Source organism: Micropterus dolomieu, linkage group LG11, assembly GCF_021292245.1.
Source record: "Micropterus dolomieu isolate WLL.071019.BEF.003 ecotype Adirondacks linkage group LG11, ASM2129224v1, whole genome shotgun sequence".
NCBI lineage: Eukaryota > Metazoa > Chordata > Actinopteri > Centrarchiformes > Centrarchidae > Micropterus > Micropterus dolomieu.
Window position 1 is genome coordinate 11,027,673 of NC_060160.1, and position 14,602 is coordinate 11,042,274.

General features: G+C 38.8%; 1 protein-coding gene across 3 annotated transcripts in view; it reads left to right on the forward strand.

Moving 5' to 3' along the window:
• uggt1 (UDP-glucose glycoprotein glucosyltransferase 1) overlaps nt 1-14,602 on the forward strand; it is a 35,982-nt gene that overhangs the window by 5,666 nt on the left and 15,714 nt on the right. For 2 of the 3 annotated variants that reach the window (XM_046062664.1, XM_046062665.1), the window contains exons 9-20: nt 1,407-1,507; nt 5,281-5,380; nt 5,496-5,556; nt 7,846-7,937; nt 9,092-9,242; nt 9,645-9,764; nt 9,856-9,941; nt 10,396-10,531; nt 10,733-10,864; nt 11,505-11,669; nt 12,541-12,661; nt 13,590-13,688. In XM_046062664.1, the coding sequence (XP_045918620.1) occupies nt 1,407-1,507; nt 5,281-5,380; nt 5,496-5,556; nt 7,846-7,937; nt 9,092-9,242; nt 9,645-9,764; nt 9,856-9,941; nt 10,396-10,531; nt 10,733-10,864; nt 11,505-11,669; nt 12,541-12,661; nt 13,590-13,688 (1,364 nt within the window). Of the gene's footprint in view, nt 1-1,085; nt 1,165-1,406; nt 1,508-5,280; nt 5,381-5,495; nt 5,557-7,845; nt 7,938-9,091; nt 9,243-9,644; nt 9,765-9,855; nt 9,942-10,395; nt 10,532-10,732; nt 10,865-11,504; nt 11,670-12,540; nt 12,662-13,589; nt 13,689-14,602 lie in introns of all 3 variants that reach the window. The other variant, XM_046062662.1, reaches the window with a different exon arrangement.

Consider the following 14,602-nt stretch of genomic DNA (forward strand, 5'->3'; position numbering starts at 1 on the left):
GTTGTCAGGTTGAATCCCAAACTTTCGTAAAGTGGCAAGTGAATGGATGCTCTCCTCTCCATCCACAACTTCTGTCATGGCAGGTAGTAGTAGTAGCAGCAGTAGTAGTAGTAGTATTGCTCAGACCCCACAATTGAATGTACTATAGGTAACTGTATGAACTCGACGTAGGATGTTGATTTAAAAGCACTTACTACCTTAAACAGTTGAATTGAATTCCACATTTTCATCTGGGATGAAAAGTGCTACTTCAATTTATCATGTCAAGTTGAAGTTGGATTGCTTGTTCCCTCACATGCAAATCCAGTTGCAAATAAGTTCCCCCCCCCCCGCAATTATGCTAAATTATTCTCTCCATCTGTCTGTAAGGCATGACGTCCTGGGCACTGGGGAGGTTGTAACACTTTTAATGCTTTTTCTTTTTACTTTAAAGCTTCAGGGCCAACCAGAGTACAGTTAGTGTCTTCAGCACTTAGCAGGCAACAGCTGGTTGTCTGTACTTGAAAGCTGTCAAAGTAGTCAGTAAGCGCATGTGTTTATAATGCAAGTGAGAGAAAGAAGTTAGAGCCTTGTACAACAACAGAAGCCACTTGGGTCAACACTTTTTTTTCTGCTTACTTAGTTATATATGAATCGGAAACATTAACTTCTTCATTAAGTTCGCCATCAGTGCAGCTGCAATAAAAGTAGACAGCTTGATTGCCGTCTAACTGGCGTGACTACGCTTGTTGCCTTTTGAATGCATGTACACATGCTTTTAAGCCCTCGCTGGATACATCCTCAGGTGCTGTGTTGAGGCTTATCAAGGAATCAGACAAACACGTGATAGGGATAAGGACTACTTCTCCCTCTCATCTTCTTACAATGCTTCCTCCTCCTTTCCCTCCAGAATCCAAGTGGAAAGAAAGTCTATCTGTCTGGGTATGGAGTGGAGCTGGCCATCAAAAACCAGGAGTACAAGGCAAAGGACGACACACAAGTCCAAGGTGCACGGGATCACACATTGCCGATACACACATGCCCCCGATCGTGTAATCCCAGGGGAGTACTGATGTGAATAACGAGTGAATTGATTGTGGTTTCAGGGGCGGAGGTGAATGCTACAGTGATCGGAGAGAATGATCCAGTGGACGAGGTCCAGGGATTCCTTTTTGGCAAACTGAAGTGAGTGACTTTGTGTCAGCCCATGAGAAAAATTCAAAGCTTGGATCAGCTCCAGGAACTGCGCCACGCTCTCAGCAGCCAAGCTCTTTATCTTCTTCATGTTTTCCTCCACTGTTTTTTCCCCTGATAAACTAACCTGAAAATAAACAAATCAATCTGTGAATTTGACAACTCATTCCAGCAGATGCACTTACTCTCTCTGTCTCCATCTCTGTTTGTTTTGTCTGTCGTTTTCTCACCAGGACCGTTTACCCAGACCTGAAGGAACAGTTAAAGGAGTTGAGGAAACATTTGATTGAAAGCACCAATGAAATGGCACCTCTGAAAGTCTGGCAAATGCAAGGTGGGTCTCTTCTTGAAACCAATCTCGTCTTTCCTCAATCAGCAAATGTTCCTTCTATAACGTGATTGGATATGTAGATACAAACAGTCTGTAAGAAATATGTGTTTATGCCTATTGGTATTACATCAGTTATTAGTTATTGTACTTAATAGACTGTTGACAGCAAAGTAAAACAAATATGTAAACCTGACAGTTAGCATCTAGGTAGGCTTACAAAAATATACTGTGAGGCCCTCTGAGCATGCACCAAAGCTAAACACTTCCTCAGCTTACTGTTAACACCTGCAGGCATTTTTTCCTGTCACTTAAATTGTGAGGGAATCGATTTTATGATCCTGTAAATACACCCTCAGGACTCTGACCTAGCTGTGTTAATTTGTTTCATTGCTACAGTTGACAGGGGCTAATTATCTAATGGCAGAGATAACCAACAACTTCATCCCCATCAAAATGTAATCATTGTTTCTTAACTCAGAGGTCTAAATATCTAAACAATTTCATAGAAATCTGGTTGAGCACGTAACAGGTTCCTTTGTTAACAACCTTAAATCTCTCTCATTATCAACTATGTTTACACCTGCAGAGTGTTATTTTAAAAGTGGTTCCACCTTCACTACACCCAACTACAATAGTGAAAAGGGTGCTTACACATCAATACATCAGAATTAATAATCCAATAATATAATGTATATTACAACAAATGGGGGATTTTTCAGCATTCAAATGTAGTATTTTAAGGACATTTTGCTGACAATACTCTTGTACTATTACTTGTGGTAAATATTAAGTCCAGGACTTTTACTTATAGTGGAGTATTTTTTTTATTTTGGTATTGCCACTTTTACCTAAAGTAGCAAACTGACCCAGTATTGTTAGTTACACAGAAATGTCTATTTAACGTTAGCTCACATCAGCAAACATTAACCACCGTACACTATGAGTCATACCAGACTTACTTTTCATTTGTAGCAGAAAGAATGTGTTATTTCTTCTTTTAAATGTTACATTGTCTTGCTTTAAGTTAAGGATCTGAATGCTTCAATATTTAACGTATGTATAAAATGTTGCTCAGGACATGGATATTTCACTTAGTGCAAGCATCACATTGCTTCATTGAAGAGCTGCAACAAGCTCTTGCAAAATGTATGTATTATCCTGTCAGGCAGTGTGGAATAATTGGATTTTAGCTACCTAGAGCTACTCAAGGGAAAAAGGCTGAAACAGTATGTTTCAGACATAATGATGTAGAATGAGACGTTGAGGTACAAAGGCAAGCTTTAGTTTTCTGCTGATTTAAATGTATGAATGAATCTCTAAAACTGCAACTTGCAACACTATGCAGCTGTGTGTCTAGCTTTGATTTTCCTTTTTAAATGAAAATCGATATAAAACATTTTGTTGTAATTATTACCTAATACACTGTCTACAAGTCTACTAATTCCACTAAGATAATTTGCATCCCTGTTGTGGATGTGCTGTCAATGCATTTGTTTGATTTATTTTACTTATATAATGATCATGGATAAATAAAATGAATATTGGCTTCTGTTGCTTTAACAGTTAGGTCATTCCAATAGTAAATAAAAACTTACAGCAGAAAATGTATCCGTGTCCTCTTGATACATTTGAGGCATAAAACCAGTCTTCTGCAACATAAAAGCATTATTGATTAGGGTTACATCATCTGTTGGATTACGTATTTGAACACACTTCCACAGACGTAATCGTGTGTGCTTTTGAACTGTGTCCACTTTTCTGGTCTTGCATGCATAAAGATTCTAATTTCTATCACAAGGTGTCGTCAGGATGTAAGGATGAGGCTACTTTGTGGCTAATAAAAGATGTGAGGGGATGAGAGAGTCTGTAGTCTCGACTGTCAGACTGTCTGTCTTTATCTGCAAGCCCGCTGGGGCTCATTAGCTCAGCCTGTTTACAAAGAGAGGGAGACCTCCAGGGGCTAATAATCAGAGGCTACAACACCATTATAGGGATGCTCACTGCACTGAAATAATCCTCACTACACCCTTCCTCTACTTGCAAGCAAAAGCTTTATAAGCTCTGATACATTGTCTTCTCTGCACTTCTAAAGAATGTCTTCATGTATACATGTCTATATAATCTGGTTTCTATTAATCCTGTCTTAAATACTTTTGATACTTTAAGATAGTTTTAATTAATGCCTCAGATGTGAAGACATTCATGTTAACATGGAATTATTTCCTAATTCATTTGTTAATTAGCTTAACTGATGACTTTTTAGCTATGCTAGCGTTTGTCAGTTAGTAGATCCACCACCGGGGTCCAGAATTAAATTTCAACAGCAATTGGATGGCTTGCCATAAAAGTTTGCACAGACACTCATAGTTCCCAGACAGTGTATTCTAATGAGTTCGGTGATTCTCCAACCTTTCCTTTAGCGCCACCACGAGGTTGATATTTGTGGTTTTGAGTTACATATCTCAAACAACTATTAGATAGATTGTTATGAAATTTGGTTCAGACAGTCATGTCTGCTTCAGGATGAATTCTAATAACTTTGCCATAACTAGCGCCATCATCAAGTCTCAATTTCAATTGGATTAATACCTGCAAAACAACTGGAGCTGACAGTTAAGTCAGTTCTAATCAAAGATGGTGAACATGCTCAACGGGTTTGGCCCAATTCCCATACTTGAGTTGGTCTTGAGCGTGAGCACACCGCAGGGTTCTCACATCGGAAAAATGCCACCACATGACTGACACTAGATGCATACTTTTCCTAATACAGCTTTGAAGTTGTATTCAGAGATAAGTATATCCTATAGTTCACCATGTTGCTGCTGTTAAGATAGGTTTGTGCCGAACAATAATCAGAAAACACAAAGAAATTTTAGTTTCAACATGTTGGACAGTGTGAAATTTTTTTTTTGTTCAAACACTGTGAACTGTTACGGTAGAAAATCCAGATGGTTATCACTTCTTTTTGATGAGATATTATATCCTGTATTTATGAGAGATATTTATGAAAAATAAATATCAGAAAAATATTATTCCTTAAAAATGTTCAGACATAAAACTTTTAAAATATGTCGGGCCTCTTTTATGCACAGTAGACCTCCAGATATCTCAATTTAATGTATTTTTAATTATATTACTCCTTTTGTAATTCTGAAAGTGTGTTATTTTTATCTGAATGTAACTGTATTGCTGCATGATGTTCCAATTTATTAAATTAAACCAGCTAAGATCTGAGCTAAACTAAGCCATGTATTTGTGCGAGCCACTGGAGTGCCTCATTATCATTAATCAAGTATATCCCAGTGAACCGAGATAAACCTCAACAGGCTTCAGTTCTTAACAGGCACTTGGGCACTGTGGCGATTACCAGAAAGATGTCACACAAGTAGGGACTTCACTACTTGCAAACACTGCAAATGACTGTGTTGGTACGGTCCCAAAATCACACCTGCCTGTTAGTATTGTCATTGTGAGTGTGCTAGCATGGTGAGGTTATTATTCAGCCTCACAGAGCTGCTAGTGTGGTTGTGGACATGTGTCTGATCTTGTTCCTTATTTCATGTAAACTTTATCATTCAGAAACTTGAACTATCAAGCGTGCCCTCTGTACAGGACAGACTCTTCAGACAACATACTGCTTTTATTTTGCTGAAACTTTCCCCCTTTCTGTGTGTTTCTCTTTCTCTGTACCTTCTTGTGTGTTTCCTTGTCTCCTCTCTGCTTTTGTCCAATTCACCCATCCACCCACCTCTTCTTCTTTTTTTCTTTTTTTCTAGATCTGAGTTTCCAGACAGCAGCTCGCATTCTTGCGGCTCCTGCTGTTGATGCCCTCAACGTTATGAAAGACCTCAGTCAGAACTTCCCCACCAAAGCCAGGTAACGATGAAACACACACACACACAGTAGCTACAGTTAGAATGTTTTGGTTATACACAGGCAATGACAAGTCTGGAGTTTTACAGTTCAAGTCTGGGCTTTCCCCCCCTCACAGGTCCATCACTAGAACAGTAGTCAGCTCTGAGATTCGCAAAGAGATCGGCGAAAACCAAAAGGTACATTTTTGTTTGTCCATTCATCTTAGTTTGTCATTTATCAGTCCTCTTCAGCTTTTCTTCTATTTTTTTGATACAATTAAAATACTCAACCGATTATAGTTATAGGATGAGCCTGGCTTTATTCCATTTTTTTTTTTCTTATTGCCAATAAATCCCATGAAAAGACAAAAACCAACAATGTGTTAGTCTGTCATCTGTCTCAGTACTTTCCAGCTGTGTCTCTCAGCCCAAGCCCATCATTTCCTCCTGAAGATCTTAATTATGTGTCACAAATAAATTGTTTAGTTTATACAAAAAAAAAGGTATTTCCTACAACAGCTGGGCACATTAGTTTTTACCAGACGTCATTCAAAAAATTTGTTGGGAACTACTTTCAACTGGGGATTTTTACACGTTGGGTGCTCTGTTGAGTACAGTATAATGAACATTTCATCCAGAGCAACAGTTTTTGGACAACAATGGAGCTCATTGGTAAACTATATGGTAGAATACATCGTCAAGATTTTAAACCCTTAAATCCACCAGGACACCATGTCACTGTCATTGTTTTATATTACAGTTTCAGTGCAAATCTGCAGGGTCTTTTGTGATACATTTTGTGATATGTCCTGGTATTTGTAAAACATAAGCCGTTTTCTTATTTTCTTTGATAAATCTTTTGGCATTTTGCCTTTATGTGATGGTGATAGCAGAGAGAGTTTGGGATGCAACAGAGAATATAATGGAACAGGGAACCGCATAAATAGGTTGATGCAATATCACAAAAGGGGTTTTTACGTTTGACTGAGGTGGAGAAGTTGGTGTATTGATGAAAACAAAGTGCAGTGGAAACGGACAGTAATCGAATAAATCTGAAATACATGAAATATGTGACTTAAACGTCCCCTGAAGCTTCCCAAAAATAGCGGCATCGAAACTTCAGATCTGCTTGGAATGTAACCTTCCTCAAATGAATGCATGAAACAAACATAAATGCTATATTTCAGTCACGTTTTCTGCATGGTTTAACACCATTTCGGGATTGAGTGGTGTGTCACCTCGTTGCACCCTCTCCTTCTGCAGTGGTTTAATGGCACTGGACTGGAGAATTGGCACCACCAACTGTTTATCTCAATACACTCAACATCTAGTATTTGCATAACAGAAGTGGATGGACATTTGCATTAATTTGCTTTTCCTGATTATCTGTAAATTTTGTTAAATTCCATTTGGATGGAAACCTGACTAGTGACTTGACATCTCCATCCTCTTTCATTCCTCTGTCTTGTCTTAATCCAGCATCCTGGTACCTTTCCCTTCCTGCTGACTGTGTTGTCCAGTGGGCAGGGATAATTTAGGTTTAGCTGTTTACCAATCGAATCCAATAAAGGAGAAAATTAAAGAAAAACAGATAGCATTATTGCATGCAACCACAACCCCTCAGCCTCTTAGCCACCTTTAGGGAAATATCTCGAAATGAGAACTGGCCTGCCTGTTTTTGTTTTGTTTTTCTCACCTTTTTTATTATGTGATCAATTGTAAACAGCATCAGATTTGAAAAGCATTCAGTTTCTGACAATGTGTTTGGCTTTGCTCTGCTAATGCAATAGGTAATCATCCCTTTTTTCTTGTCAAATATTTTTTCACTCCTCCAACCCCCTCTCTCCTGCTCCTCACCTCCTCAAGCTGTGCTCACATTATCTTGGTGTGCAGACAGGAGTTTGGGTGGGTGGTGGGGGCGAGCCGCAAACGTCCTAATTACTGAATCGGTGATTCATTCGGCAGGCGCACTGAATCCTGCAGCGAGAAATGATTATTGATTGAAGTAGTTTGGACACATGCACTTGCATGCAGACCTCTCTCTCTCTCACACTCTCTCTCTCACACTGATACACACACTTTAAGTGGGGTGAACAATATTTGTGTTAATCATGTCTTGCTGTAATTGCAGTGTCTGGAGTATGATTAATCTGACATCTTTGTCTTTCTGTAATGAGATTTGACTGCCCCAGAATGACTTTGAGCTTTCCTTTTGCATGCGCAGACACACAAACACTCACGCCCTTTCTCTTATACTTAAATTTTGTTTAACAGACAGATTTTAAACAGAGCTGTCAGTGCTTGTTTGGAGCTGATGACGCGCCTTGTTACGGCTTTTTGTTGACTGTTTCTTTTAATTTTGCAATATAATTGACTACGTGATGGCCGGCCTTGACGTTACGTGCTGCTCACCTGGAACCAAATGGGGAGTTTTAGGGTTTGATGTGGACGAGATGTTTAGTCATGTTGACGTTTCTCTCTCCTTAGTTTTTCAAAGGAACTCTGGGCCTGCAGCCCGGGGATTCAGCCCTGTTCATCAATGGGCTTCATATAGATCTGGACACACAAGACATCTTCAGGTACACACATACACAATTATAGTCATAGTAATGTACAGTATATTATCATTGATCTAATAAGCTGGGTAACGTCTCTTTTGTTGTACTTGCAACTCATTTGCATTTCATCAACCTTTTGCATCTTATGAAATGAAACATTTTAAACATTTTATATTTGGTCACCTTTAAGATGTGTAACATTCTCATCCTGAAGTAGCAAGTAGTGGTGGGCGAGGTGGCTCTAAAATAATATCACAATATTTATACATGATAATGAGATTCTTATACGATATGACAAAATATTGAAATATGTTTTGTTTAGAACTCACAATAGATGTTGAACTCTTCTCGTGGTATTTTTGGCTCTCCTCATACTCAACTGGGTGCTTGAGGTGGTGAAATAAGTTTATTGTATTCCTCCCTTTTATTGTTCAGTCTTCTTGCACTTCTTACATATTACCGTGGTTTGTTGTACATCTGATCTTTTGTAACCAAACCACTATATACTCACTGTATGTCCTGCTAGAAATAAATTCTTATATTAAAAACACATGCTTGGAAACACACCAGTGGCCACATTTAAACAATAGGTATACATAAGGCAGGGTTTTTCCTGACCGAAATAATTATTGTTAGTAGTGTTTCCTGCTGCAGGAAGATAGAAATACTGGGGGAAAATGCTAATTACAATAAATGGTTTGAAAGTAATGATTATTTAACAGTCTAAAACACAAAGATATTCTACTTAAAGTAATATTCCCCATTTTTGGCTGATGACTGAAATGTAGGGCTGCGGCAAACTTTTTTCACTATCGATTAATCTGCCGATTATTGTCTCGATTTAATCTAGTCTATAAAATGTTAAACAAAAAAAGCCATTTCCAAATTCTCCAAACCCACTTTGATGTCTTCTGTTTTCTTGTTTTGTCCTACCAACAATCCAGAACTTGAAGCTAATCATACGTGTGAAGGAAAACAGCAAAGCCAGAGAATATTTGGCAATTTTGCTACATATTTTTTGTATATTTTTATTAATGTAAATGTTAGTATTATTTATACATAATCATATGTTCACAGTCATGTTGGTACTTCCATGCTCCTATTCACTCCTACATAAGAGCACACACCGACTGTTAGATGGCCACAGCCTGACCTCTGTCCTGTGTTCCCTGCAGTGTGTTTGAGGTGCTGCGCAGTGAGGCGAGGGTGATGGAGGGTCTGCGCTCTCTGCACATCGAGACGCCCTACATCCACGACATCCTGAAGCTCAATGTCCAGCCCTCCGATTCTGACTACGCTGTTGACATCCGAAACCCCGCCATCAGTGTAAGATTTCCCCTAACCAAAACCAAGCATAAACCAACTAAAATCCTCTCCAACAAAAATCTGCACTGATTAATTAAGCACTGATGAGCACTCCCCAAAAGTAAAAGTGTTCATCATGCAGAATGACCCATTTCAGAATAATTTATTTTATATTGATGTATTATAATTATTGATACATTAATGTGTGCTTCAAATGTTGCAGCTGTATAGATGGAGCAAATTTTATTTACCTTGTTATATGCTGCTTGGTAGCTTGTAAATTATAAAATATTTTCTAAACCTTGAATAATACGTCATCATTTATTTGCTGATTATATTTTATATTAATTATACTGGCACTGATGTGCTGTTAGGCTTGCTGCTCCTTTCAAATGTTTTCTCATCAACCTTTTTCATTTTTAGTGGATTAACAACTTGGAGACAGACCACAGGTACAGCTCGTGGCCTTACAACGTGCAGGAGCTGCTCAGACCGACCTTCCCTGGAGTCATCAGGCAGATCCGCAAGAACTTCCACAATCTGGTTCGTCCGTACCTGATTAATCAATCCCTTGTGAATCCCAGTGGATCTGAATCCCAGTGAAAATACCTATATGTGTGTGTGTGTGTTGCAGGTGATCATTCTGGACCCAACACAGGAGAACGCTGCTGAGCTGCTGAGTGTTGCAGAGATGTTTTACTCTAACAACATCCCACTCAGGTTGGTGTTTGCATCATCAGGAATGTGGTGGACTGTAAACTAGCCAGAACGCACAGGGAGACAAGATAAGGTTATTTTAGTTACTTTTATAATTAATTTTGTTACATATTCGACATTATGTGTTTTTTAATAAATGTGAACCGTTTTTACTGCTCTGCAGTTGCTGGAAAAAACAGAAACCTCAGAAAAGACACTGCGGTGCATATACAATCAGTTGGAAAATCTGATTAAAATCCATTTTAATTTAGGAGTTTTGTCAGGCAGGTTTGGAAGACCTTTGATTCCTCCCTGCATGTGGGATCTTGCGATGGTCAGTTTGTTTGAATACCGATCGGGCGCACAGCACACATGCTGCATTTTAACTGTCCAATATACATATGAGAGTCTGTTGTAGAAACTTTATTTGGTGTGTGTGTGTGTGTGTGTGTGTGTGTGTGTGTGGTGTGTGTTTTAGAATAGGGCTGGTGTTTGTGGTGTCAAATGAAGATGACATAGACGGTATGCAGGACGCAGGTGTGGCACTGGTCCGAGCCTACAACTATATCAGCGACGAGGTGGACAGTCAGAGTGCATTTGAAGCTGTCATCTCGGTAAGTTTACTTAGCACAAACACTGACGAAGAACTGGTTCATAAAAATCCTAATATCTTAATGAGAACGCTAAGTTTGACACAAGTGACTTTTGAGTAGAACAAGCAGAGAATGGTAAAGTTGTATTTCTTTTGTATACCTGATATCTGTTCTCCCTGCATTTTCTGTACCCACATCTTTTCCTTCCTTTTTTCCTTGTAGATGTTTAACCGAGTACCTGTCGGTGGACAGTTGAGCATTGGGGATGTGGTGAAAGTGTTGGAGAAGAAGTTCCCATATGTGGAGGTCAGCAGCGTCCTTGGCGCCGATTCCAGCTACGACAGCAACAGGAAGGTGAGAGGGGCTGAATGTGATGTCAGTGTGCTGGATGATACCATCATTTTTAGGTATTATCAATCAATTATGTCTGTGATTTGCATGAGAAGATTGATACTGAAGCTGGAGCCAGCAGGTGATAAGCTTAGCTTAGCATAAAGACCGAACAAGGGGTAAAACTGATATCTAAAAATGAGATATTGTGGTTACTTCATTGTTTGCTTACAGATCAATGATGAGAGACTTGTTAATTAGTGAGCTTTAGAGAGCTAGCTGTTTCCCCCTTAGTTCCAGTCTTTATGCTGAGCTTATCTCCTGCTGTCGTTACCTTCATATTGACCTTACAGACAAGAGAGTGATCTTCTCACCTAATTCTAAGCAAGAAAACAAAATAAATTTCCAAAATCTCAAACAATTCCTTTAAAATGTGATTGTTAAACCAATGTTCTTGGAACCAATGAAGAGTCTTACAATTTACAAAGGTTGTAGCTGCCCAAGAGCTTTTCTTGCGTAGCCCTGATAAAAGACTGTTACAACCGTCAAACTGGATTTTCTGCTTAGATGCAACAAGTCATCCTACTCTACTCTAGCTATGTTTTTGAGATGGTGAAAGGCTGGCGCAACTTAAAATAACATCTCTTTGTGTCTCCTCTTTTAGGAAGGACGGGCATACTATGAGCAGACGGGGGTGGGCCCTTTGCCTGTGGTCATGTACAACGGCATACCTTACCAGCGTGAACAGCTGGACCCGGACGAACTGGAGACAGTCACAATGCAAAAGATTCTGGAGACCACCTCATTATACCAGAGAGCTGTCTACCTGGTCAGAGCACACACAGACACACACACTTTGATATACAGTCACAGTCAGCTTAAGTATTTCTGTGCAGACACGCTACAAACTGTATCCCTTTTTGATAGTGAGATCTTATGTACATACAGAATGGAAAAAAATGTTTTCCCTTTTAATTCTGTGTTTATCCTTCATCTCCTCAAATAAGACTTAATGGACCAAGTTGTATATTCACTGATAGTTTGCTGACATTGATCATATCAAGGGGTGTATTTATTTGTGCTGTTGTGTGTGTGTGTGTTTGGTTTTTAATTTGCCGGAGCTACTACAAAAGACTCTAGTTGAAAGAAACATGAAAAGGAAATGAGTAGAGGAGCTATAGATGATTTATTTGCAAAGAGAGTTGTTCATTTTTACAAGTACGCTGTCTAGGAGTGTCGTGAGTATCGATTTTTCTTTAAAAGCTCGATCTTTGCGAGCATGCCATCTGCCATGCCTTCCTGGTTTAATGTCGTTCCAGGATTCTGAGGAGCCAAATGTTTGAATTGGTTCTTTCAAAGACCTCTGTTTTTAAATAAGGTCTTAAAGGACATTTAGCAGGGTTTAATTTAGTTGCTGCACCAGTTTTAATGGTGAACACGCTGTTAGTCATCACTCTTGTTTTCTTCTTTTTAATGTCTAATCCAAACTTCTTGGAGGAAAACTCGTTACACACAAGCATCGGTAACTGCAGTGGAAAAGCTATTAAATCTTGAGATGGCTGTCTGAACTGTGACTATGAGGATGAAAAGCTTGCAGACAAGTACCTCCTGCATCACATTTGGGTCTGCAGTAACAGTGAGGTATGTCCTCTCTGAATTATTTCTTTAACATTCTGAATCTGTGCTCGTGTGGCTCGCAGGGTGAGCTGGCTACAGATCACGACGTTGTGGACTTCATCATGAATCAGCCCAACGTTGTTCCTCGTATTAACCCCAGAGTGCTGTCCACCAGCAGAACATACCTGGATTTGTCTGATACCAGTGAGTACACATTAGGGATGTAAACAAATATGAATACATTATTCAAATATGAGCAGTGTTTGAAATGTTGCTGTCAAATTCATTTATTATCATTCAGTCATTCTATATAGACATTCTACATAATAACTCGTTTTTTTATTACCAGATGAGTTGTGTAGTGGAGGATAAAGCTTGAATGATGTTGTAGAGGTGAGATTTTTACATAATGATCTGAAGCCTGGCACCTTGAAGACTTGACAGTAGACCAGAAACTGGCAAGCTGAAGTTAAGGACCTTCTCCAGAGTGTGTGCAAAATGGCCAGAGAGCTATTCAGATTCTTGTCAATAGTGTTCTAATTTTTGAATTGTCACTTTGGATTAACAAACAACATCCTTCTTTATTTGCTTCTTTATTTTTTACTTTGCCATGCGACCCAATGAGCTTTAATGGATTTGGAGCTTTCTTAATTTTTAATCATCAGCTTTTTCTAGGTATCCTCCCATTATATATCGGCCTACTGCAGTTTTGACATTTTTTTCCCACTTTTAAAACAACTTATTCTATTTCCATTGTTAATTCCCAGCTGAACAGTTAGACAGCTTTTATTTAGACTCTGCTTGGAGCTACTTTTTTTTCTGTTTTTGAAGGTGGGGTTCAATTGCAAAACATGTATTATTATTTGATTAACTTAGCTATATGCTTAAAATATTTATACCTTTTTGTACATTTTGTAAATGTACACAAATTATGGATGATGAGTATAAATTGCAGTGGGACATAATTTAACACTTTTCTAGGCTCTGACAAACAGATACAGAATAGTAGCTTTGCATTACACTCCTACAAATTCACACATTTACTTCTTGGGAGTCTATAAAATATAATCTGGTCATAATCATTATGCTTCATGATCTACAGTTCACTCCAATTTGGTCTCTCTTTTTGCAGACAACCACTTTGTAGATGATTACGCTCGCTTCTCAACTCTCGACACCAAAGAGAAGAGCACCGCAGTGGCAAACAGCATGAACTACATGACTAAGAAAGGTAAGACAGTCTCATGTGATAGCTTATCGTATAAAAAACAAATTCTGAATGGAAGAGAATGCTTTTATTATTATTATTATTATTATTAGTATTTATATTGTTTGTAGTGAAGATTATTTAGTCTCCTTCAAGCCTAAACTCCCTCTTCATGTATTCTCCTTCTGTCCTGTCCTCTCCTCCTCCTGTTCTTCCTGTTATACATGTGATTTTGAAATGTCCTTGCATCAGGGATGACCACCACCAACAGGCATGGTAATCACCCTTTTCCTCCGCTTTATTCCCTCTTCTCACTTGCTCTTTTTTTCTGTTTTCTGTGAGCTACATTGCTGGCAGTGTTTAGATGTGTTTGTGAATCCACCACCACTCTTCCATCTGTGTTGCATTTCTCAGGGGACACAAATGACTAATTACCCATGATGATGGTGTATTAGAGTCTGAGGTATACAGTGAGTACGGAAAGTATTCAGACCCCTTTAAATTTTTCACTCTTTGTTTCATTGTAGCCATTTTCCAAAAATCAAAAAAGTTCATTTTATTTCTCAGTAATGTACACTCAGCACCCCATCTTGACAGAAAAAAACAGAAATGTAGAAATTTTTGCGAATTTATTAAAAAAGAAAAACTGAAATATCACATGGTCATAAGTATTCAGACCCTTTGCCGTGACACTCATATTTAACTCAGGTGCTGTCTATTTCTTCTGATCGTCCTTGAGATGGTTCTACACCTTCATTTGAGTCCATCTGTGTTTGATTATACTGATTGGACTTGATTAGGAAAGCCACACACCTGTCTATATAAGACCTTACAGCTCACAGTGCATGTCAGAGCAAATGAGAATCATGAGGTCAAAGGAACTGCCTGAAGAGCTCAGAGACAGAATTGTGGCAAGGCACAGATCTGGCCAAGGTTAC